Genomic DNA, 25,776 nt, shown 5'->3' with positions numbered 1-25,776 from the left:
TCGTACATTTTCATCGGCGATAAGTGAGCGAACTTGAACGAATGTGACTTTAATGTAATCAACTTCCGCTCCTCGCACGAAAATTGCAGTAATAATGTTTGATTTGACGATCGCCCTATTTCTATCCCTATCGATCCGCCGCGGCTTTGCCCCTGTCTGGTCATTTTTGCAAGAACCAGTACGTCACATCGTCGTGACTATTCTCAGCACCACTCATTTGCAAAAAATTAATATCGGATTTTTCAAGGACGTAATTAATGCTCGGTAATCTCTAGTCTTGGCTAGCATGCATAAAACATCTTTAATAAAACGTAGCAATTCAAACTAATTGACGTTCGCAAATTAATATCGATGAGATGATTCATCAGAAACATAAAGAAACAAGAAAAAAAGTTGAAAAAAAACACGATTCTATTTCTTTTTCTTTTTATTTTTCAAAGTTTAATTCAGTTAATTTAAAGTTAAGTTAATTTAAAGAAAATTGTCTTTTTAATGGTATAAACTTAATATAACTTTAAGATATCTTAAATTATATATTCTATGTTTAATTTTTTTCCTAATACAACATTTGGTTGATATAAAATTAATTACTCTTTAAGCTATCTTTTCTTTACATGTTTTCATTATTTATGCAAAAAAAATTTTACATTCAGTTTTGATTTTATCGCAATATAAAATTTAAAAAATTGAAATATATCTTAATTTAACTTTCTCTATGCTTTCTCTACGTTTTAAATAATAAATACAATGTTTAATTTTAATTTCAATCAAACATGCAATCTTTATTAAAAAAAACTTTTTAAAAATTTTAAAAAGTTTCCTTGATCCTAATCTTTAGAAGAAAGATCTAAACTTGCAATTTTTTTATAATGAATAAACTAGTATTTAATCCTAGTTTCGCTACGACACTCATGATAAATTTTAGTTAAACAGAAATTTTTAGCTTCAATCGATTCAGTTATTTTCTAATAAACAAAGATGGAAAGAATTTTTATGTTGATCAAGAAATAAAAAGTTTCAATAAACCCACAGCTTTTCTCGATAGCGAATAATCCAACAAGCCAATCTTGATTAATGCACCCACGTAGTCAAACCGCTCGGGATTGTTTGTGTTAAGAATAACCGCTGATCGCCGTTGCTGCAGCCGCGCGGGACTGTTTGTTTAGTGAAAAAGAAGCGGCGCAATAAACTTCGACAGCCGGCCAATGACGTCAACAATTTGACCGCGCGTCGCGAATGAATCAAAAGTATCGCAAGAGAAATTTCGTCAGAAAATCTTCCTCTTTATTCAAAAAGACGAGTGAAATGTATTTTGAACCTGCGTAAACTTGTGCGATTGAATTGTGATGATTATTTTTATCAACTTGTGATGCAGTCGACTCAGACGCGAAAAATCACAAGATTGCTGAATAATTGAAGAACACTTTTGCAAATTTTTAACATAGAGTCTTGGGAATAATGCAAATCTAATTGCGCGTTTATTCAATGAAGATTTCGAATGTACAAAGATATTAAATTTGAGATGCGATACACCGTTAACTGTAATCAATAAACTCAAATCTCCATCTTATTTTGATAAAAACAAAGCGAGTAGGCAAAAGAAAATAAATTTGAGATTGTTTTCGTTCAAGCGAATATCGAAAAAGGATTTTCTGAAGTTATTACCCGTTAATAATATCAAAAACTTTCCAGAGTAAACAAACTACTTACAAACGCGTAATAAAAATATATTAACCGTGAGAAAAATAGTGCTTTTATCTCCAGTAGTCTTGAATTTTTATTTCCGAGCGTCCCTGGGTTTGCACTAAATCGCGGTCTAAAAAATTGATGTGTCGTCGCTAATGATTCTCGTTTTGCCGACTCCGTTTCGTCAAGATTTTCGCAGGGCCTGCTTCATCCCCCTCATCTATTTCCGGAACAAACCCTTAGCACAAACCCTGACACTTCACGTTCTCGTTTTCCTTCTCTCCAGTTTTCTTTAGTCGTTGCCTCTAGGGACGAAAAAACGGTGGACGATGAGAGCGCTTTGATGAGAAAAAAAAGAAATCTAACGAGGGATAATAGAGATATTTGCTATCTCCACACCGCTTACAAACAAACGATTAACCCGCGCGTTGCACAATGTCAATTTACGTACGCGGAAGATAAAAGAAAATTTGGCGTACGTGAAAGATAAACGGGATGATATGCAAATACGAGAAATATATGTGGGTTAGAAAAGCGAAATAATATATAAAACTGCGAAACAAGATAGGTTTAATTAAACAGAATAAAGATCAGCATACTCAAAATTATGTTACAATTTTAAGAATAAAGAAAAAATAAATTTGTCAGTAGACTAAATAAGATAATAAAGTTAATTTGGAAAAAAAGAGAGCGAAAATAATAATATTTGTGAAGAGCAAACGAGTCTGAAATTCGATTTTTACTTATGTACATATTTATATCGAGTACCTACATGTAAGCTTGCAAAATAAGATGTGTCAAAACTTGTTCGACAGTTTTAGAGAGCTTTCAGCTTATTACTCGCATTACTATAATTGACAAAATTCCTATTAACTTGCGATATTCATTGAAAAACGCGCATTAAAATTGAAATAGCCTTTGCAAGTTTCCACACGGTTTTTCCTTCAGGCAACTGGTGTTGAAATCAATCTTATGCGTCTAAAGTTAACTGAAGTTGAAGGTAAACGACTGTTTGAAAGTGTATTTATACAACTAAGCTGTTTCATCGCGAGGTTTTTGCAATAAAATAAACCTTAACTTCTAACGAGCTTGTGGTCGACTTCATTACATGTTACATTTTAATCCCTAAATAACTAGTAATTAAAAATAATTTTTGTTTAAGATGATTTCCTTTCCATATATATATTATTCAATTTATATTTTTTGTTTAACTTGATTCATTTCGTATATTGCATATAATAAACTATATACATTTATTCACTTTAATAAACGTAAATTTAATAGCTCCAATATAAATATTGAATTAATAATTTTATCCATTTTGCGAATGAAATTGTATCTACTGGCAAATATTTGCAAAATTTAATATAAAATTGAAAAATTAACTTTTTACCGAGAAAAAGTGATAATATTCACACTTCTGACTTGAAGAATTGTATTCTATGCATTCAACTGGCGCCGCTACGGCGAGATACATAATATGTACTGCAACTCTTGGAGTGCAAAGAGTTATATTCAATCATAAAATATCTTACAACATATTTAGATCAATCTGCTAAATTTTTCTTTAACAATTTCATAATAGACGATTATTAAATTCGATAAATGTCATCATTGAATTTTGACAAATCCAATGCATCAGTGATTAGTAAATTCAATAAATTATGCAATTTAATAAAACCCTAGTTTAATTAACTTGAATTAAATTTTACACATAGCATAGTCGATTTGACGAATTCATACATTGTGAAATATTTCTATATTTATAAGAACTCGTTGACAGCCATTTTTTATATGCGTAACAACCGAATATTTGACAAATATTACAAATAAAATAAATTTAATAAATTAGACAAATATGTCAAACTGCAAATATTTTAAAACAAAATCCAACAAATATATACATATATATATATAGTAACGTACAAGAAAAACTGACCTGCAGTTTCAAGGAAAGAAAATCATCTGTACTTTATAGCTCCAGAAAAACTGTACCTAAGATACCGATGATTTATAACGTTTATGTGCGCCGTCATCGATTCGCTTAGCTGCCCGACCGAAAAATTTCAACACATATACTTGCTATAACTGTAAAGCACTTAATCGTCAAAATAAATCCTCTGGCGAGCGACTTTGCAACTCGTAAATTTAAAAACTTTCGCCCAGTTGAAAGAGACGAAGAGAGACCGCCCCCGCCTTAATCGTGACTCGTCGAAAAATAATGCTGTTATTATCGCGCGATATAGCGCATACTGTCCGCGCAAATACAGCAAGGAGAATTGATGCGACGGACGGTAAGGTAACCGACGTTAAACGGAGATTCGTGTCGCTGTTTGCGCAACGGTCAGGACGGAAAATCGATCCGAGCCCCCTGTTTGCCCGTTAACGCCGGACGTGACATTAAATGCAGATGCAAAGTTCACAGTGGCGTTTACTAACAATGTAGGTATATCGATGACGGCCATGGCGCCCGTAAATCACATAGCCATTATGGTAGTCCATGTTCGATCGCTAGCCGTGTAATATGCGAAGGCGATAGCAGCCGTGAATAACTTTATATTAACCCTGCGACAGTGACGTGGCTCGAGAAAAAGCCATCTCCTTTTGTTTTGACGACAAAACTTGTACAAAGTGCAATACAATTCTTTGACATGCAAAATTCGTACTTATTAAAAATTAGACTTTTGTATAATATATTGTATATACCTATATTTTTTAATATGTATTGTAACATATAATGTATAATTTGCGCGATATAATATATCACTTGAGACCTGCAATTATTCGCGCGAAATAACTGTACTTTATCTTTCCCAAATTTTCAGATTGCTTCGGCAAGATTCAGAGAGATCTACGAGTTTTCAGAGAGATCTACGAGTATAATTATATTGCCAATTGCCGCCATCGGTTCATTACCGCTATTTCATACGTGATGAGGAATCGCGGAGGAAATCGCAGCATATGGAATACGTAATGAATGATTGTGCGAAGCGCCTCGAATCAGCGTGAATCATGGAAATGGGTGGGATGGTGCCAGAGATAGTTATCCTTCCTTTATATCTTGATTATTCCTTTGATCTCAAAGGACGACCAGAGAGGTCCGCAATCGTGGACTTAATTAATTTTGGAATATATTGCTTATGCGATCTGTTTCAAAAGCTTAAACCTACAAAGATTTTTCTTCAAAATTAATAGTAGAAATTAAATTCTACAAAAATTCTATTTTCAAAATGTTATAACAGCAGAGTATTTTATACAATGCTTGGAATTCAACTGTAATGTAGAAGATACGTCGCGCGACGTCGTCGTCCGGAAAGCGTCAGGAGAACTCAGCGCAAAAGTTTCAGACATCGATGCAGCATAGAAAAGAAGCCGGCTGACGAAAAATCCGTCGCTGTCCGAGAACGAGAATCAGAACAAACGTGTCCATGCATATGTAGATGCGGCTACATCTGCAATGCAGATCTGCGCGGCATCGGCGAGCCGACCTTCGTGAGACCAAGCGATCCGAGACTTCACAATTCCGCATGAAGCAATTCGAAAAATCAGAGAAAATGGATTGAAATTAAGAAAAGAAAGAAAAAAAACTATTACCATTACAATAAATACGTTAAATCCGAAATACGAATCCTGCATAATGCTGGATGATAAACTAATGCGATTGTTGTATTTATTGTTTTATTTATAACATAATTTTAATTTATAACAATTTATTCAACAAAAATTCTATTAAAACAATACGTTTCTCTGCCTATAATTTTCATGGATAAACAAAAATTAAATTAATGCAGCATTACTTTTAAAAAAATATATGTTCTTCATAAAATTAAAAATACTCAAGACGCATATATTAACTAAACTAAATTTTCATGATAAAGAGCAGGCTAATAAATAATATTAATTAAATTGAAATACTAACAAAGCAATAAAATGCCTGCATAATAAGTAGTATGAAATATGCGTCAATCTTCCAAGTTTTTTACGCTCTGGGTCGGGAGTCCATTTTTTAATTCCCAGGAAATTGCTTCCCCAAAAAATCTCGCTCGACGGTACAACTTCGCAAGTCAGAGTAAATTATATCGTTCGATTTATAACTCGGACGTAAATCCTTTTTATTTGCAACATGATGCATTTTTCGCGAAATCGGGCATACAAGAAAGATTTAAGGGAGTGCTGCTAACTTCCTCCTTCGCCTCCGTGACTCCACCTCTCTTCTCTGCGAGATCGATTCGCGCGAGTTGTCGATGTCTGCTTAAATCGTCACAAGTGTGTCGGCACAAGCAAAGTAGACGCATAAGTGTACACGTGCGGAAATAAATCGTCCGTTCGCGCAGCGAAGATTTAAATGATCGCTCCCGCCTTTCGGAATAAATCTCGCTCACACATTCGCCTGTGAGCATTCCCGTAAAAATATCGCACAACAGATGATATTCCGCATGAAAGGATCGTGCGAGAGGTAGACGCGACGTCTCGCGGGAAGATATTCGAGGCGATGATTTTAGTTTTTTTTTTTTCTCTCTTCCTACCTTTCGAAACGAAGCGAATTCGGTCGGAATTCTTTTTAGGGATCGATCAATGCACCGTCGAAATGTCGATGCTAAAAATGGTAATCGTGTCACGAGAGCAAGCCAAGTGAGTGAGAATGACCGTTCTTGTTTGGTCGTGGTATTAAAAAGAAACTTCTAAGAAGTTTAAAGCTCTTAAAAAAATGCTTGACAATTATAAAAAAATATACTGAATAATTAAAATAATAGTCATTATTTCTTTATTTTTTTTTTGCAAAATTCTTTTCATAGATGCAACTTCACTAAAAAAAGTATGATATTTAAAACTTTGTCGTTTAAACGTCTGGATAAAATTTCTTATTTATTTAAAAAACTTGGTTAATTTTTTGCATATTTTCCGCAAAGATAATAAATTGTTTCATTTTAATCAAGAAAGCTTAATTTAATTCTTTTTCAACTTTTAACTTGCGAGAATAATTGCCACAGCAAAGAATTAAAAAAATTCTCTAATTGTAAGTGAGAGGAATTTATTTTCTTTTCAGTAAGAGAGAGAGAGAAAGAGAGAGCTTTCCAGTTTTTTCATTTTTTTTTTCCTCCTATGACATCAGTTTGTGCTCGGTTAAATGGTCGCAATTGTGCCACGGGGACGAAGTTACAGACTACATGTGGGTGAGAATAAATCGTCCGACTTCTGAGAACGACAACGCGAAACGAGCTAACGTGTCATCGACTGCGACCCGATTGGGACCACTACTTCCTCCCCATAATGGAAGAAATATCTTCGAAATGTCGATATTGGGGGGATACGAAAACGGTAGCAAGAGAATTCCTTACCTTCGAGAATGTCGACCGTAAAATTTATACGCTCCGTTCACCGCTAGTCATTTTCAATATTGTTGTACAAAAATCAACTCGCATTGAATTGCAAATTCTTACAGCTGATATATCTAGCATCGCTTCTTTTGTCTTTGATTTACGTAAAGATTTCAATATAACAATTTTGTTACGATAATATTGATAATAAAATTACACGTAATCTTCTCATTAATATTAATAAGGAATATAAATTTTTCAACAATAATAAATAGACGGATCAAAAGTTGCGTATCCATGCAAATAATATATCGCGTACCAACGTTATTTCGACGCGCCTCACAATAGAAAGTATTTTTTATTTATAGAGCGCGTGATTCTTATTATAGAAGCAGAAATAGAGAGAGTCACGCGACGCAACAAAATACGGTGGAAAACCTATGTTCTGCCATGTTCGCGAAGAGGCCTTGAGCTAGCCAACCGAGTTTTCTAGTCCGAAGACAGCACCCAGAAGTATATCGATATTCATTGTACCAGAATAAAGTGCATACTCGATGGTGCGAATAGTGACGCGGCTATTTGTAGACGCACGTCGTACATGTGAAAAAGAAGCGATAATATTTCAAGGGATATCGCACATAAAATTATATGCGCAAGTATTGTACATCAAGATACTGTAAAATTTAACAACTTAATTTGAAAAACAAGTTAAATTATTGCAGTATAGAAAATTGGTTTCATGTCATTGATTTCTTTTATACATAGCAAATAATTTCTTATATGCGACATATTCCAGAATTTGTAGAAAATACAAATGTAACTTTATTTCGTATAAAATTTGAAATTAATTTTTCTTTCAGTTATAATTCTTTATAATTTTTGAAAAGTACATAAAATTTTCTCCGCGTAATTAAATTTCAAAATTAACTTTTTTAAATTAAAGACTGAATAATGTTCTACTATTGATATTCTCTGAAGTTCAATTCGTCAAAAGATTTTGTTCCCAAATTTTATAAAGACTAATGTATGTACGTTCGTGATGTATTATACATGTTTCGCCCCAATTTTGAAATATTTCACACATATAGGTGATATTTCATGTAGATGCATTAATAAATTTTGAGAGGCAGCTTCTAAAACAAAATAGATATCAATCTACGAGATTCTGAAATTTTACGTGAATATCTTTAGACTTTCTACTGACGCTACTAGAGATCCAGATATGATCGAAATTATATATAAATCATTTCTATATATAAAGTTTGAAGCGTGAGTACTATTAAAAGTCAAACTTTCGATAACAAGTTACTTCGTTCATCATGGATGGTAACTTTATCCATCACGGTAATTCGAATTTATAGCTGCTAAAACCGGTCTAGCGTATTATTTCCTATCTTATAGTTTGTTCTCTAAATAACTGTTTTAACGGAGATAATAGATTTGTTATAACAATATTGACTATGTCAGAATATATATATACATTGAGCTCTGTTTAATTCAAATAATTCAACATACCATGTGTGACTAAAATATATACAATAAAAGACAATATATATCGTGATCAAAAATCACGATTTAAAATACAGATGTACAGATAAAGATGTCTGTACAGTAATTGAAAAATGTTTAAAGTTCACTCACCCTCTGTGCCTTCCGTTTGTCAGCACGTTGATTTTGATGATATATTCTGCTGAAGTTACTGACGATAACAGGTACCGGTAAAGCGATCACTAGGACACCGCTCAGGGAGCATACACCCCCCACGATTTTTCCCGCAATCGTTTTCGGAACCATGTCACCGTAGCTGAAACAAGCAAAAAAAAAAATACTGTTTAAAACAACTGTTCCGTGATATACACAATTTTGTATAAAAATTAGTATAACTGTATTAAAATATATATGTCATATTATTTATTTTAGTTGCAAAGTATCTTCTTTCCTAAAAAATAAAAAAACAGGAATTTCAACAAAAACCGAAATTTAATATTTAACCGTATTGAAAAGCAAAGCGTTTTTATGTTATTTGCAAATTCTATTATAAAAAATATTCAAGAATATCAAATTTGCTAATTTTGGAATGCGAAAATTTTCCAAATTTTATTACAAAACGTTAAATGTGAATTATAACACTTGAAATAAATCTGGAAAAATCTCTGTAGATCCAAAAATGGTAAAATATATGGAAATTTTTAAATATAAAAATATCATAGTCCCTGTTTTGTGCGGATACAAATCGAATATCATCATAGTTGCTGAAGTGCACAATTCCTAGAACTACAGATTCTATAATCTCCTAAATCTCAAAGACTTCCAAACTCGAGGGAATTTCATTCATTACTAGATACACAATTCCAAGCAAACATTACACCTCGCGCAACAGAAATTCATTCATGAAACATTGTTATGAGCATTGTTGGTGACATAAAACGGTGGCGGCTTACGAACGATCCGGCCAAATGTTCAGAAGGTATGATGGAATTATACATTCCTAACGTTGTCGCCGGCAAAAGGGCGCATTGCGGCGCGGAAAGCGGGAGAACGTGGATAATTCACGGTGTACTTAAAGAATTCAGCTGTAAAAGGTATGTCTGTCCTCGTTTCGCAGTCGTACGAATGTCCACCCGTAAAACTTTTCCACGGTTATGCGTGGCTCGCTGCGCTAGTCGACCATTTCCCGCAAGGTTTTCTAGCCCGGACCGATTACGTATTTACTGTGTATCGGCTGGTGCAAACACACGGCCGAACAAATACGCGTACTGAGCCCGCGGCTATCTGTTTAACTTGTTCTCGTGACGTGCTCGTGACGCAACTTGAACGTTTGCGCTTACGTTTCTACTGAAATTGCAACAGCGATACGTGATAGATGTGAGATTTTTTTCCGCAGTGAAGCATTAAATTCTTTCTGCATTGCATCTTTTTTACAAGAAAACATTTGACTGAAAAACGGCAGATCGGCAAACATTATTATAAATTATTAATCCTAAATTGTAAATCTTAATATTTTTTTAAATCTCAAAAGATAAAAATAATTATTTATTTGTAAAAAACTTGTCTTTTCATACATTTTGTGTAAAGTATTAATTTAAATTGAAATCGTGTAAGTAATAATCTATATATTTCTCAAATAATAAAAGGGTTCACTTTATCGCGAATAAGTTCGGTTGCATCATCAAAGAGATACGAGCAATTTGAAATGCTCCTTGGGAATTTGGCTCCCTGCTAACGAGCAAATTTTAAGCATCCTTTCTGCCTCAATAAACCTCATAATACCGCGAAATACTTCGCACTGACATTTCAAAATGTTACTTTATCGTTTTACACCAGCTCCCGTATTTCGCAATTCGTCGCGCACGTCAGAATTTTCCGCCGGTTTCATCTGCGACATATATCTTCCGTTCAAGAAGGATAAAACTGCAAGTGCGACAGATGGTGACGGGTGAGTCTAAGAAAGGATGCGACAGCGCAAAGAATTGAGCGAGACAATGGCGGCTTTATAGGAGGCTATTGCGATCGACAGGGAAATATTTCGCGCTGTATTCGTTCATCGTATTTCTATATTTTGTTCTGTTATATAAATAAAACAAATTGCAAATAGTGTAAAAACTATTTCGAAACTTCGCATTTAATATCCTACGAAATGTTATTCGACTATTCAATGAAGAGAAAGAAATGTTTAACACTCGCAAAAATTGAAAGGGGATCTGTATTATTATCGGCGATCAGAAACAACATTATACTGCGTACAATAGCGATCGTTTATTCTGCCGACATGCCTCACTCAAGAGATCAAAAGAAGGCTGGCGCGCGGAAAAGGGAGAACGCCAGTGCAATGGAGCCGGGAATAAAATGAAGTGTAATGGATCGCACTCGACAGCTACAGATCGTTCCTTTTTCCAACGAATTTCTCGGGCCGCACGCAATTTCGGGCCGAGACACGGAGGGCGAGGTAAAAGGGAGCTCTATTCTGCAAACGACGTGACACACATCTGAAAAAAGTGTTCTCGATAGAAATGATCGATCATTCAATATCCTGCGCAATATTACATCAGGAAATCTGCCATTATGTCTTGAATTATGAAAAGAAGGAATACATAATCCCAAAAATCCTAGAAGCAATTGAATAATCTTTTGTTATCCTAATTTATTAAAAAATTTAGTATATCCTTGAACTTTAGATTATACAAGTTTTATATTATTTCTACCATTCCAATTTCAGAATTTTTTAATTAAAGAAAGAGATAAAAATGGACTTGAATATTCTAGCTTGAGTTTTAATATTGCTGTACTATTTAAATTTCGTATTTTTTCTGAACTCTATTTTAAATAACCTTAAAAATGTTAAAAATTTTTTTAATTTCCTCTCTCTCTCTTTCTCTCATCGATTGTGGTTTATAATAATTTTAGAATCTACGGATTATAATATTTTAATAATTTTCAAACTGGAAAAACATCTCAAAAGATTAACTAATTTTAATGTTAGAGATCCATAAAAATATACACAAATTATACAAAATTACATTAATAATATAAAAAAGACACTAATAGAGAAAATGCTGACATATTAAGATAGATTTGCTTCAGAAGAAATTACATTTTGCCAATTTTAACAGAAGGAAAACACAATGTAGATAGATATTAAATATTTTCCAAGTTCTTAAATATAAAATACTTATAATATACTTTTAAGAACGCATCAAATTGAGTAAAAACATGACTTTGTTTTGTTACTGACAGATTTATCGAAAATAATCTTCTCACACAATTAATCTTATGCTATGGAATGCGGCTTTTTCGACTACCCCTATTTTGCGAGCCAATCTTTTCTACTGCCGCATACGTAATCAATACCCGTCTATCGGAAATATCCGTACAAGAAAAGAGTGAAAGTCGAACTGCGGGTCACGCAATTGCGGGTCACGCGAACTTTCGCCCGAGCTTGGTTTTCTCAGTCAGCAATAATTCTCCCGCACCCTATGGCCCCCCAGGCCCGTTTCTCGACCCTGATTTACGTTTCCCACGGCCTTTTACAGCGACCATGAAACCCGTCCTAGCGGGATCTCACCTGATGCTCGTCAGCTCGTACTTTGCGCACGTGATATGCCACATGTTATAGATCTCCTTCTTTTATTTATTTAACAATTAATTTTACATCAACCACTCATCGATATCATAAATATTTTCTTTTCTTATTTTCGTTATATAGCTGAGAATGTCTTCCACATAAAGTTTGTTTCTAAGTAAACAAATCAATAAAGCACAATTAAAAATCATTAATATTATTAATTAGTCTAATAATATATACAATTTTGCAATAAAAAAAAATATATTAAAAATTTTCAAAAAAAACAGTGCGATAGAAAATAATAGCAGATTTATTATGAATAGAAGAAATATCAAAATTAATTTTTTAGTATAAATTATAAAATATAAAAAATTTATCATTTAATAAAAATATATTAAATAATGTTTATTTAATTTTATAAACTAAGCATCTGTTATCTGATTCAACAATTTACATTTCCAATCTTAAAGGATTAAAAATTAATAAAATATTTACAAGATAAGATGATTAATTCTATGTGAATAAAATGTGTATATAGGAAATATTTTATATTATATAGTTAAAATACATATCGAGCGCATAAGATTAGAAATAGCGGGTCACGCGAGTTCAAGGCAAGCGCTTTTCAGATAGGACCGATGAGAATTGACTTTTCTTATTTGTCAATGTACCCGGGACACGCGACGGGTAGCGAGTTTAGACCGGCGAAAACGTTGGATTAGTGATCTATTTTAAGACAAGCACGCCTTGGGCGGTCGCCCAATGTGACTACCTGGGATTTACATGCACGCCGGATTTCGCAGAGGCCACGCACCAGGTTGAATTTGCAGTTAAGTTATAAACAACTGTTGTGTCGACGTAAACAAAGAAAACCTAATATCACGTTGAGGAATCACACGGGATCAACCTGTTAAGCGATCAACCCGAGTTTATTAAATCTCCCCAAGATTCTTAATATACCTAAGCCAAAGATTTGTGGACGTGGCACATAAAACTTTCGCTTCCTAATAATACCATAACAATGAAATAAAGCTCAACTTACGGATGTAATGTTCTATTATTATGTCACTAAAATATATTTAACAACTTCTAAACTTTTTTTAACAATTCAAAATCATTTTTCTTTTAATAAAAATTTCTAAATATCTTCACAATTAAATCTCAAACTAAAATTCAAAATCTATTTAAAATTATATAAAAATTTTGTTATCCAAATTTATATGAATAAACTTATAAAAACTTCTAATTCTCTAATATTTATTAGCGCCTCTCAATATTGCTATTAAGGGAATCTCGAATCGATCAAAAAATCTAAAAGAAAAGCAAGAAACGCTCAGGATTTATTTAAAAAGAGTTGATTAAATTTAAAATTAACTCAAACTTGATAAGAGCGTGATAAAACTTTTATGTGGATTTTAATAAAATTTCTCGGTAATTATTCCGATTTTAATTTTTAGTTGATTTTGTATATAGGATTCCAAAGAAAGTTTCCAAATATTAATTTGGAGACGTACACAACGAGAAAAAGATGATCTTGCAATTAATTTATATTATCATATTTCATAATAAACCTCAACTTACGGAAGTTGTATCGAACGAAAATAAAACTTTTGTCACAACAGGCATCTTATGAATGCGAAAGTTTCGCGAATTAGCAAAGTTGGCGCAAACTGTACAACGTCGTCGTCTTCGCGATCTACCCTAACTCGTTTCGTCATGGGAACAGTTTCACACGAGCATTTATAATGTATATAAATAGGCCATGTGAGAATATCGCAAAAGAGAAGAGAAGGCAAGGACGTAATTGCACCCTTCTGTATTTTTATATGAGGAAAAATTTACTGAAAAGACGCGAATGAAACTTTATGAACTAACTCAAGTAAATATGATCGGTAAATTAAATGATAGAATATGTAAATATGTAAATATTGCTGTTTCTTCATTAAATATTTTTGATTGTATAATGATATTTTAGTATATTAATTAAGAAAACAAATGTTTAAAACAAAGAAAAATAATTGAATAGGTATTTTCTTTAACCATTTACTTTAAAGAGCAATTTATATACTTAAAATCTTATTAAAACAGAAAAAAATTAATTTTTTATGATATTATTTATAACCTTTATTATATTATTTATAGAGAACTTCTAGAGAAATATGAAAAGTCCCAGAAAAATATAAAAAACAAAATTGAATATAACTTTGTTATATTGCTTCAATAAGAACCTTCTTTCTAAATCCTTGTGTCATATTGTGTACGTGGTTACAATATCGACAAAATATGACACAAGAAAGGAACGCCTTTAAGGAAGAAAAGCCGCAGGGTATAAAAACGACGCATTTAACATCGCTGGCGCCGGAAAAGTATTAAATTGTTTTATTTTCCAACACAGAGCAAAGGAAAAAGTGCGAGCCAAGCAAATAACGCGGCCTTACGTCGTGGCCCAGCTGTGCAAAACCAATATAACACGTTTCTATCGACACGACAAAATATTCGACGACTTCGAAAAATGTGCAAACGTTATATGATTTTATTTTATCAATTTGATGATTTTAAACTGCACTTCCAGCATTGAGAACTGCTGCGTATTTTCAGCTGTTTTATTAACAGATTGTTTGATACGATAGAGTCAATCAGAATTATTATAATATACTGTGATAATCTCAAATTCTTGATTAATATATCTCCGTCAAATCAATTTTAAGATAACAATATTTTTCAGATTCGTACATTAAAAAAATGCAAGCAGTTCCGATTCTGAAATTTCACAACAAAAAGCTCCGAATATGGTGTGAAATCCGGTACTTCAATAAATTATATCGAACAAACTTTAGATGAAATATGAATTTTTAGTAAAACTCGCTTGTATTTGTGAACGTGCTATAACGTTGATTTACGTTGACATTCATGAATACAGCAAGAGCTTCTAACACGAGATCTATGCATCACCGGCTCATCGCGTTACAGCGACGACCTCGCATGGTCGCGCACTTTTCTTGCCTTGCGCCATTGTTTAATGGTCACAGTGACCCACTTCTCTTTCAAGCAACATTCGTGAAATGTAAAGTTCTAAGGAACCATATAGGTACCAAAAAGTTATATAATTAAATTTTCGTTCTTGCACAATAATATTTAATCTCATACAGTTTTCCGCTCCACGGTTATAAAATAAAGAGATACATTTTTATTTCGTAATACAATCTAATTTCGCGTATTTCCAGTAAAATTATGGAATACATGTCAGAACGACATTCTTAAATCACTTTTATACAAATCCCCATTATTTTTTTCAATTAAAAGTTATTTTAATTATGCAAAACAATTTTTGTAATTTTTATGATTAAATTCTCTCTTGCTATATATAATTTTATAAATACAAATATATCAAATCCAAACCAAATATTAAATTAAATTAAAATCACCAAATATATATCATTTCGTGAGAAATAAATATATAATTTTTATATAGATATTTGACTAATCACAACAGATACAACATAATATTAAGAGAAAGTAAATCATATAGAACTTTAACAATTTATTTGATTGCTATTATAAACTGTTTCCTCATTTAGTTTGCCTCAAAAATTCGCCTTTTGTCGGTTTCAAAGCTTAAATATACACTTCACGCGTAGAAAGTATCATAAAGAACAGTTAAAAATAATAGATCTAACATGGTTTCGCTTTTGGTACACTGGTACACATTAGCAGACAAAATCTGATATATCCTTCTCTCTTTACTTGATACATGTCCAGAAAATACAGTACTTTCAAGGTCTTCCCTTTTTCTCCGAGCACGATAAAATGCGCATTTTACTGGCTTTAATGAATTTGTATTTGCTTCCAAACTAATAAACGTTTGACAGAGGGGAGAAAAATAGGGAAATCGATTTGAACGAACTGTTTACTTCTGGTTGTCAACGTTTGCCGAGACAACTCAATGCAATGTACACCGATCGATGAGATTATAGTTCTTACATTTCGAATGGAAAGCAATCAACATGAATCATACAATTTGCATAAGCAGGCATAGACATTTATAAAATCTTGAGAAATCTGTTAAAGATAGAGCTAAAAATAATTTTATTTATTTAAATATTCATATTTTCGCGTCTTACCGGTGAGATGCTTGCAACCCAGTGAGACGCCAAGCGCGAATGTGTTAAGAGAAATATGTGATCTATAATTATTAATTGCGCGGAATGATTTATTATTATTATCAACAATGTTTTATCTTTTGAATTCGCGTAAACAATCTATGACTTTTACATGTTCAAATTTTGATATTATTTCTTACTTTCTGATACTATTTCTGACACCAAAATGTGCATAATATGTGTCCATAAATATATAATCTATTTCACAAAGGCCACATAAGAAAGATTGCCATGTGACGGTGGTTTTGCTGGCACAAAGGGATCAAGTTTGTCCGCAATTCACACTGCCGTGTGTAAAACCGATCAACTGGTAGACCCGATCGCAAACAAACGAATCTATATTTACGGCAAAAGAATCATAACATCGTGTTACCGCCCAGCCCGTCACTATATCTTCGTCAAACAAAGCGACATTTTCGGGCCACCCGGTATACGGATAGACTACGCGCGGACGGCGGCCCGCGCTGCCGAGTTGCAAGATACTATTAAAAGACGAACCACCGGCTTTCCACATTGGCCGCGAAGTGTGTGTTCGCGCGCCTTGTCTGAAAATAAAGTGCATTCTCGCCCCGAGTCGCGCGAGACGCGCGTCCGTCGTAATAGCTTAAACAACGAAAACATAGACGACGGTGGACAACGGTGGCTTACGCGAGCTTAAGCGATGATCGACACTGATGTGACAAAGAATCTCACTACTTACGAATTGACAGCGCGTGGAAATGAGTCGAATGGAAAAAGTGGAGCGGATGTAAAATAACTAAAATTGCAGAGATTGGAGTTTTAAAGTATCGTGGAATAATGCAAGATTGGAAAATGCAGAAAATAATATCAATTTGCTTCTGTCATTGTGCCAAGTGACATCCTTCAGTAATTAAAAGAGCTGACATATATTGTTAACACGGTACAAATTGCTGCGCGAGATGAGAATCGTGCGGTTACGAAGAAGAATTTTGCTACTTGAGCATTTTAAGCGCACTTGCAGCTATTTCTGAGTAAATCGATATACAGAGTGTCCCAGAAACGGCGAAAATTTCCACCCAGAAAAGGGAACTTGGCTATTTACGAATCAACTGCGATAAATCTTAACTTTTACGCACAAATTCAATTCCGACTTAATCGATGTGTGAGATGTACCGCAGAAGGTCAGAGTCGTCATTGTGTAATTTTATCAAATGTATGTCTTAAAGCAATATTTTATCGCAAAAAATATAATCATATAATTAACCATGTTGTATGTAATACGCAAAAAAAAATTAGTAAATGAATAAAATCATTTATACTGTTTTTAACCTATTTTTAATAACGCAAATTGTCAAAATGCACGCTTCCATAACAATATTAGCAATATGAGATAACAGTCGCAAAAAAGGCAACAGTTGTTAAATGTAATCCAATTTTAAAGATATTTGTGACAAAATTGCACAAGTATAGGAAAACCGCATACCTTGTTTTTTTTTATCTTTACAAAATAGTAAGAAAAAAGGAAACCTGCATCGTTATATTTGCTAGAAAAAGCGAGCAGAATGCACAGTTAAGCGATAATCATTCATTGTCTCATTAGCAAACAAGGAGGCGACGATAAAAGAAAGCTTGCACAGAGTGCCTTTTTTAGGAGTGGATTGCCTATCGGCGCCTACAGACGCGACATTAAAGACAACTATTGGCACGATCGCACAAGCATAATTTTACATTCACTTTTTTACTGTATAACCTACTTCGCCATCGCATCTTCGTATATATTTATTTATTCAGTGCACGGGGGCGACGAAAACACGACAAGGGATATGATGGTAGAGAAGAGGATTGGCTCGGGATCGGCTGGCATCTATCTGCTTTGTACCGACAAGCGGATTTAGCATCGGGCCTAGGCGATCCGAGGCCGCGCGCACCTGTGCCTCCGTAAAGATTATTTCGGCGCTCGCGAACGGCGAGTGGAAACGTGAAAGAATTCGCAACAAGACGCCCTTCAAATCTAATCGACTCGAGCAGTGCCCCAATTTCAAGACAATAGGCACAATAGGCACGATTTGTTCTTAGCGATATATCACGATGTGGAATCGAGTGGGCAATTGAAACTCTTGAATGAAAACTCTTAAGCGGAACAATACGATGATTTTCCAATAAGAACAGATAGTTGCTACTTTTCAACACAATCCCAAAGTCTTAAATAGAGGAAACATTGCTTTATTAACGGTTTTATAATATTTGGAATTATATCATTTATGTATATATGACTGGAAAATTATTACCAAATTAGTTACGGAACAGTTAGACCATAAAATTTTATTTACTGTGAAAATGAAATTGTAATATTAAATTAGTAACTGTGTTATTTTCCGTAAATATAAATGAAAACGTGATATTTAAATTTATAAATAATTACCGTTTAGTATGCAAGAAATTTCTGAAATAAATAAAATTAATAATAACAATGTATACAATTGCCAGTTTTGTTTAATTTTGCAATATTTGCAAGGTTTTTCATAAAAACCATTTTCACGAAAATAGCCCTCACTGCTTAATTTGTATAAAATATTTCTTTATCGAGTATTATAGAGACACATAATTGGTTTGCGATGTATCCTAATTCCATATACTAGTTGCCTAACTTCAGAATGACATAAGCTCTGCTATACGAAGTTCCTGATTAATTGAGTAAAGCGGTCTACCGCGGAAAGACGATTTCAACATCAATGTCAACGATCTATTACGTCCTTATTACGAATTTAGGAAAGTTCAGCGAATGCAGATCATTATTAATATCGAAGTTTGACAAAAAGACATCACAATATCTGTTACCGTCGTAACTCATTCAAAATTCAATACAAATATGACATTTTTTTACGCAAGAACTATTTGATAATTTTCGATCAATTAATAATACTAATTTATTTTGCATTTAATAGAGAAAAACTTATTGATTGCAATTTAAAGAAAAGATTATTTTCTATGTTCATAAATAAATCTATAAGAAGAAGTTTAAAACTGTTTTAATTTATCAAAAAATATAACAATAATTAATAATATAAATAATCGCACCGATAAATGTAGACTCAAAACAAATGTTCTTAAATAATATAAAATCACTCCAAAAGCAGAATCTTCAATTATCACCTGACTTTTGCCTTGGCATACAAACAATATCACGGTAGCATCGATCTACGTCGTCGTTAAAAAATCCATCAATCGTGTTCTTTGACTGACAGTAACACGATGATCTTATCAGCGTCGATTTCGCGCAAAATTCGTTGCAAACGCGAGACTTGATCCTGCATCGACTACGCCATTGTGCGATCAACGCTCGTTTTAACATCGACGATGTAATAACCTACGTTCCGGTCAGAATAATCGCCGAAGAGCAGGCCAACAGCGGACGGCAGAATGTGAGAGAACAGTTACGTGGCCGGGAATTCAAATGGTTTCGCAAACTCTCGTTCCGGCCATCTCGCCATTGATTAACTATGTTACTCTATTACGTGACCATTCCCGAATCGCCGTATCACGTTACAAGAAAAGATACCGCGACGTTTATCGCGCATTTATATTACAGCACGGCCGGACGCACGGAAGTACGTGTAAATTATTTTCGCAATGTAAAATTAAAACGCGGACTCCCTCTTCGAACTACGCTATAAATGCTACGCTGTAAAATGTATCGCTACTTATCTGAAACTAAATTTTATACGAATTACTCTGACAAAATTTTTTTTTTTTTTTTTTTTAAGGCCAAGCGATAATATTTGCATAAAATGCTGAAAATGATAACTACGGCTACGTTCAGAGATGTCGCATAATTTTCACGAATTTTTCACTGCGCAATAGACTATTTAAAGACTGGTGCATCGGAGTTCATTTTCACGTGTTATTTCCGGATGCGGAGAATTGCTGCCGTCGCCACCGTTAATCAAAATTGTGCACCAGATGTACGCCTTGATGCCAGATATCTCGGTAGAATCAACGCCGAAGAATTTAAGCGATATGCGCGAAACCACAATAACACGCTTCGTTCGTCACCTGCAAAACTGCAGCCGCGCTATTATGAATGAGGATTATTACGAGCGATGCACTCCTCCGTGAGTGCATAAATTTCCTGGGAGCGCGTGCACGCGGATGTTTCTATCATGATTTAACGTAAAATATAGACGTCGTAAAACAGGTATTTTGGGATCCTTGTCAATTAATTAATATCACCAGTCCAACTCACGCTTAAAACCGAAAAAATATTATACTACTCTCAGATGAAAGATAAAAAAATTTAACTGGAAGAATTATATATTATTTCGATAAAGAAAGAATAATTTCTATTATTTATTTTTCCACTTTTAGTTGTTTTATTCTAGTGGCTAACTTTAATTCTTCAAAGTGATAATAAATACATAAGGTATTTATTTATGTGTAAAGTACAATTTAGATATGCATGTAACTATAACATGATGAGAATAACATCCATATTATGTAATTCTATAATTTCACGAAATAGTTTGCTGAAACTGCAACCCTGCTGAATAATTGTTACATTGTGATCCATGCGGTATCAAAATATAAACTTTAACACTCTCATGTTACCATAATTACACAATTCTGATATATTACACATATTTCATCTTTTATAACACGACTTGAGTACTGACGCCTGTCCCGCGGCTCACGCGTCGTATAAAGGTACACTTTTACAGCCGCTACAATTTATTACACGCGACCGGTGATAGTGTAAGTCGTAAAAGCCACAGGGAGCAAACTTTTATGTTTTATCGGCGGTAACTTTAACACCAAAAGCTCTTTCCACAGATATATTTTAATTGCCAAAGTCCTCTAGCTCTTCATGCACGTTAAGACTTCCTAATGCGATCATGATCAAGAACAGAGACCCCAGGTTTGAGGTTGTTGATGTAGCTTAACCCATATTAGAAACAGTTGACAATCATAAGTCATCAAAAGATAGTAAAAGGCGCCAAATAATTTAGCAGAACATCACGAAGAAACACATCGCGGTTTAATAACATCATCGCCCATAAATTTTGCTCGTACCACAAAGGAATTCAATTTATTTGATTACAATTCCGCTGTCGTATCTCAAACTCACTGAATAAAAAAATGTTCACCGGATTCTTGCAGTATTTTGACAGCGGCAGTTAATGGAGTAATAACTTATTCTTAATCACGATTAGTCAAATAACAGTTTCACGACAAGCCAGTCTTCAAAAAGGTTTTTTAGCTCTGAAATGAGTTTTCTTAGAAAGTAAATCCTGGGGGAATACCTCGCTCGTAAAGTAACTCCAGGACAACCTTGAAATGTTGATGTGTTCGCATTCTTTATCAAGAGAGAAACACGGGACTCTCTTAAATCACTTTTAAATCGTGCAAAGCATATCAACATGTTATTTGAACAACTAGATAATATTCTTTGCATTATAAATGCCCTATTTTATCCGTCTTTTTAACAAGAAAAAGATATTCAGTTACAAAAAAGCTTTTTGCGTTGATTAAGATAATAAAATGTTCCTATCAAATTGAGAATTCACAGAAAAAAAGCAATAGGAGAAGAGAAAATATTAATTACATAAATTTTAATTACATAAAAAGAAAATTAATTATCGCATATAAATTAGAAAATAACAAAAGTAAGATCTTATATCGCAGCGGCAAAAAGATATCATAGTGCTAAATGCGTTATTAATTAAAAGTGAATTAATTTAAAACGAGAAAGTCTCGGCACGAAAGACACGGCGCAAAAAGTATAAGTAATAATTAGAAAAACAAACGGCATTGCATCAAAATTGCGATTTAGTATGTGTGAAAATATCTGGATATTGTATTACGCATACACGAATTTTCGAATGCGATCTAACAATTCTTGGCAGATGACCAAGAGATTCTAGAGAAATCCGAAAGCACGGGTCGTACTTGGAGGTGGTCCCTATACTGATTTCCTGAAAACACTTTAATGACACGCGATGTTAGTACCGCGTTTCAACACAAGTCAAATAAACAGATTCGATTCTGAGTGCGACGAAGGCCAACGTTAAGTTAACATCAATGTATTGTGCGCCTTCTAGTCCACAAAATCCTTGCGGTAAAAATATCGACTCCGCAAACTCACTCATTGAAGCAACTAATAAACAATCGCTTCCTCCTCGATGAAGATATATCCATCGTGTAATTATAATCAGATTATACCTAAGACACCTAATTACTCTGACGTATATCTAGTAACATTAAACTGAAATAAATTGCAATTACGAAGAACAAATTAAGTAATTTGATCACCATTATTTTTAAATCCATAGTCTTGTTTGTATAGTCACTATTTTCAGCGCACTTAGCGCCAACGTAATTACTTAATTTCATGTTTTTCCCGAATTACGGATATAGAGGCGTAATCTTGTAATTTATTATCCGCCATCTGAATTTACACGATGGCGTGTGCCACGCCATTGCGACGCTATTAACCGAAAGCATGCAATAAGATTAGCAAGGGTAATCAAGATCTTTTTACGGTCATTAATTATTTTTACACTTCAATTCAATTAATGTTACATTTCATATAGTTTTCGACTGTAACAAACAGTATATAACAGTATATATATATACAATATATATACAAGATAATTCAGAACAATCTACTGTCCTTGAAATGTCAAATTCTTGAGTAAATTCTAGAACGATTTTTCCTTTTACAAAATTTTGTCCGAAGCTTAGTTTTCGAGTTCTAATTGAAAATAGGTGGCAACTTACGAGTTCGATACAACGGGCAGGCAGGGACGCGCAACGTATAATGAGACCGTCAAGTGTTTACTATCGTCTCATGACGCATTGCCACGTCCCTGCCTGCACGTTGTATCGAACTCGTAAGTTGCCACCTATTTTCAATTAGAACTCGAAAACTAAGCTTCGGACAAAATTTTGTAAAAGAAAAAATCGTCTCAGAATTCGCTCAAGAATATGGTATTGCAAGGGCAGGTTGTTTTAAATCACCCTGTATATCATAAAATAATTACCTTAAGAACTTCAGATAAAATAAAAAATGCACCATAAAATAAATTTTCAAGTTTTTCCAAAAGTTTGGATCGTACATAACTTATAAACTGCTGCTATTATCTTAAGTTGTTATCATATTATTCTTTCTGACTCCGTAGATTAATATTTGTTTGCGTAATTTCGTATATACGCGAGATTTCGGGCAGCACAGAAACTTCTTAATTACCCAAACTTAAGCTATTAGCGCATATATTAATTGCGTTGCGTTAAATACACGCCATCGTGTCGAGGAAACCAACCGTAAAGCAATAATCACTTGACACTTTACAACATAATGCATGATACGTTATTATTCCTCAAAAAACAATTGGTGCATATTGGAAATAAATAAAAAAAATTAATTACTTTTAATTATTCGTTAATAGAAAAATTAATGCAATTCTACTTTTATAAAGTACAATTTACTAAAACTATTTGACAAAGTTCTATAAAATTTTGCTTATAGACACAATGACTTAAAATTTGAGATTGACATGATGTCTATATATATATATATATATTCCACATTGTAGACAGACAAAACTGCTCGGATTATAATATAATTGAAAGGCTTGAAGCAATGACATGCTATATAAGCCTTACGATAGAAAGCCGAGTGAGGCTATTAACTTATAGGTATTCAGTTTCGATATCGATTTTATATGTTACACTCCCTATCTAAAATCCTTTGAGGAATAAAAGCATATTAGAAAATGTATCGACAATGTGTCAAATTTTCATTCAAAACATTTAATGAAGAACTTTTAGCTCTAATCTTAGAATTATAACACTACACTCATGTATGGCAGGAAATTAATGCAGCGTTTAAGAAGCATTGAACATTACTAGAGTTAAAAATAACGCGAATAGGGTAAAGAAATCGGCAACGGCATACATTACTTCATAATAAATATACTTTGTATAATGTTGCAGATAAATGAACAGTGTACAAGAAAGTGCTATCTTACGCTTTTACGGCAGAAAATCATCATCAGGCTAGCACTTCGAGTTTATCGAAAGCTACTTCTATCGCGGCGATTATCTGCAATGACGAGGGGCCGATCGGACCGTAAACCGTGAAAGAGGCTAATGAGAAAGGGTAATTATGTTTGAGAGAGTCGGGTCGATTCGTGGGCGAGTAACCGTTAAATGTCACGCCCGGCGAGTGGAGATATTATTTTTAGTCGGCCACTATCGGCTGGAAACGGCGACGCGATAACCGCTTTAAAGCGATATCGGACGAGCGTGAAAAATTGTCACGGAATTGGACTCGAAATCCCGGATCGATGAGGTTCTATCGATTCCTTTTTTTCAAACGCACAAATAGATTGGCGATTATTTTACTCGCCGGCTTCCTCTCTTTCGTATTTCAGAGCAGATAAATTAATGATGTTTAAATTGGTGAGAAAACGAATGAACGAGGTGGAAGACTTTAAATAATAAAATTACCATAAAAGCGTTATTACTATTACATAAAAATATCAAACAGAAGATATAAAATTCAAAGCTTTCTCCACCAATAACATTTTATTCATCATTTTCGTTATTCAATAGAGTTTTTAATTTTTAAATTTCGATTTATGACAATAAAAATGAGAAAATGTTTATGAAGATATATATCTATATATCTTCCATAATCTTATGGATTTATTTACATATTTAGCGTTGACAATGTAAAGAGTTATACGAAAAATGCGAAGAAAAAACGAGAAAAAATGAAGTGAGAGAGGTAGGCGAACATAATTTCTATCAAATACAAGCTTTACCGGAAGTTAACACCATAGTCTAAAAGAGCTTATTAGCGCCGAGCAACTGGGTCACTCTACAGGCAAACTGACTTATTCTGGACTCGAAAGTTTCTCCGGATCACCTTGCATATATACCTAAGAGTTAGTAATTGTATCAAAAATATGCTCGATTATGCCACTCGCAGCCTTCGTCTCGAGTTAATCTACTTGAATTTCAATTCAAGTCAATTTCATGCTTCCCATGCTTTACCAAATTAAAATGGTAATATAAATATCAGAAAATTTATTTCACTATTGTTCCTTTCTTGGCAGACATCGCCCATAAAAATTCTGATTCAACTTTGGTTTTAGTTTGGTGTATTGTTTATTAATATTAAATGAGATAAAAACATCAAAGATTTACAAAAGTTACGTTGAAATTTTTATAGGAACTGCTATTATATCTCGCAGAAGATTATTTACATCTGTTAATTTTACGCAGAAGAAAAAACAATGCATTATATCGCGACGTTTATTTCTTAAAAATACAAAGAGAAAAAATACCCTTTTTTTTAAACAAAAAAGAGTTCCTTCGTGCTCGAAATCGAGTTATAGAGTACCTCTATTCAAAGCATCGATTCATAGCTGCCAATTTTTTTCTTTCCTCATGATATGACCCCGCCCAAACCGGCCTTGTACACGGCCTTCATCAGGCAGATCGATAGAGACATAGATGCCGGAAGGCCATGAAAAGATCCTATGGGAAGAAAAAAGCTTACAATGGAGAACGAACAAACGCGAAAAAA

General features: G+C 33.6%; 1 protein-coding gene across 7 annotated transcripts in view; it reads right to left on the bottom strand.

Moving 5' to 3' along the window:
- The window catches only part of Shal (Potassium voltage-gated channel protein Shal), a 105,639-nt gene that overhangs the window by 64,539 nt on the left and 15,324 nt on the right, over window positions 1-25,776 (bottom strand). For all 7 annotated transcript variants that reach the window (XM_012359885.2, XM_012359884.2, XM_012359893.2 and 4 more), the window contains exon 2: window positions 8,646-8,808. In XM_012359885.2, coding sequence (XP_012215308.1) covers window positions 8,646-8,808 — 163 coding nt within the window. The remainder of the gene's footprint in view (window positions 1-8,645; window positions 8,809-25,776) is intronic.

Source organism: Linepithema humile, chromosome 2 (assembly GCF_040581485.1).
Source record: "Linepithema humile isolate Giens D197 chromosome 2, Lhum_UNIL_v1.0, whole genome shotgun sequence".
Taxonomy (NCBI): Eukaryota; Metazoa; Arthropoda; class Insecta; order Hymenoptera; family Formicidae; genus Linepithema; species Linepithema humile.
The sequence above is the reverse complement of the archived record's forward strand: the minus strand, read 5'-3'. Positions and strand labels throughout refer to the sequence as shown.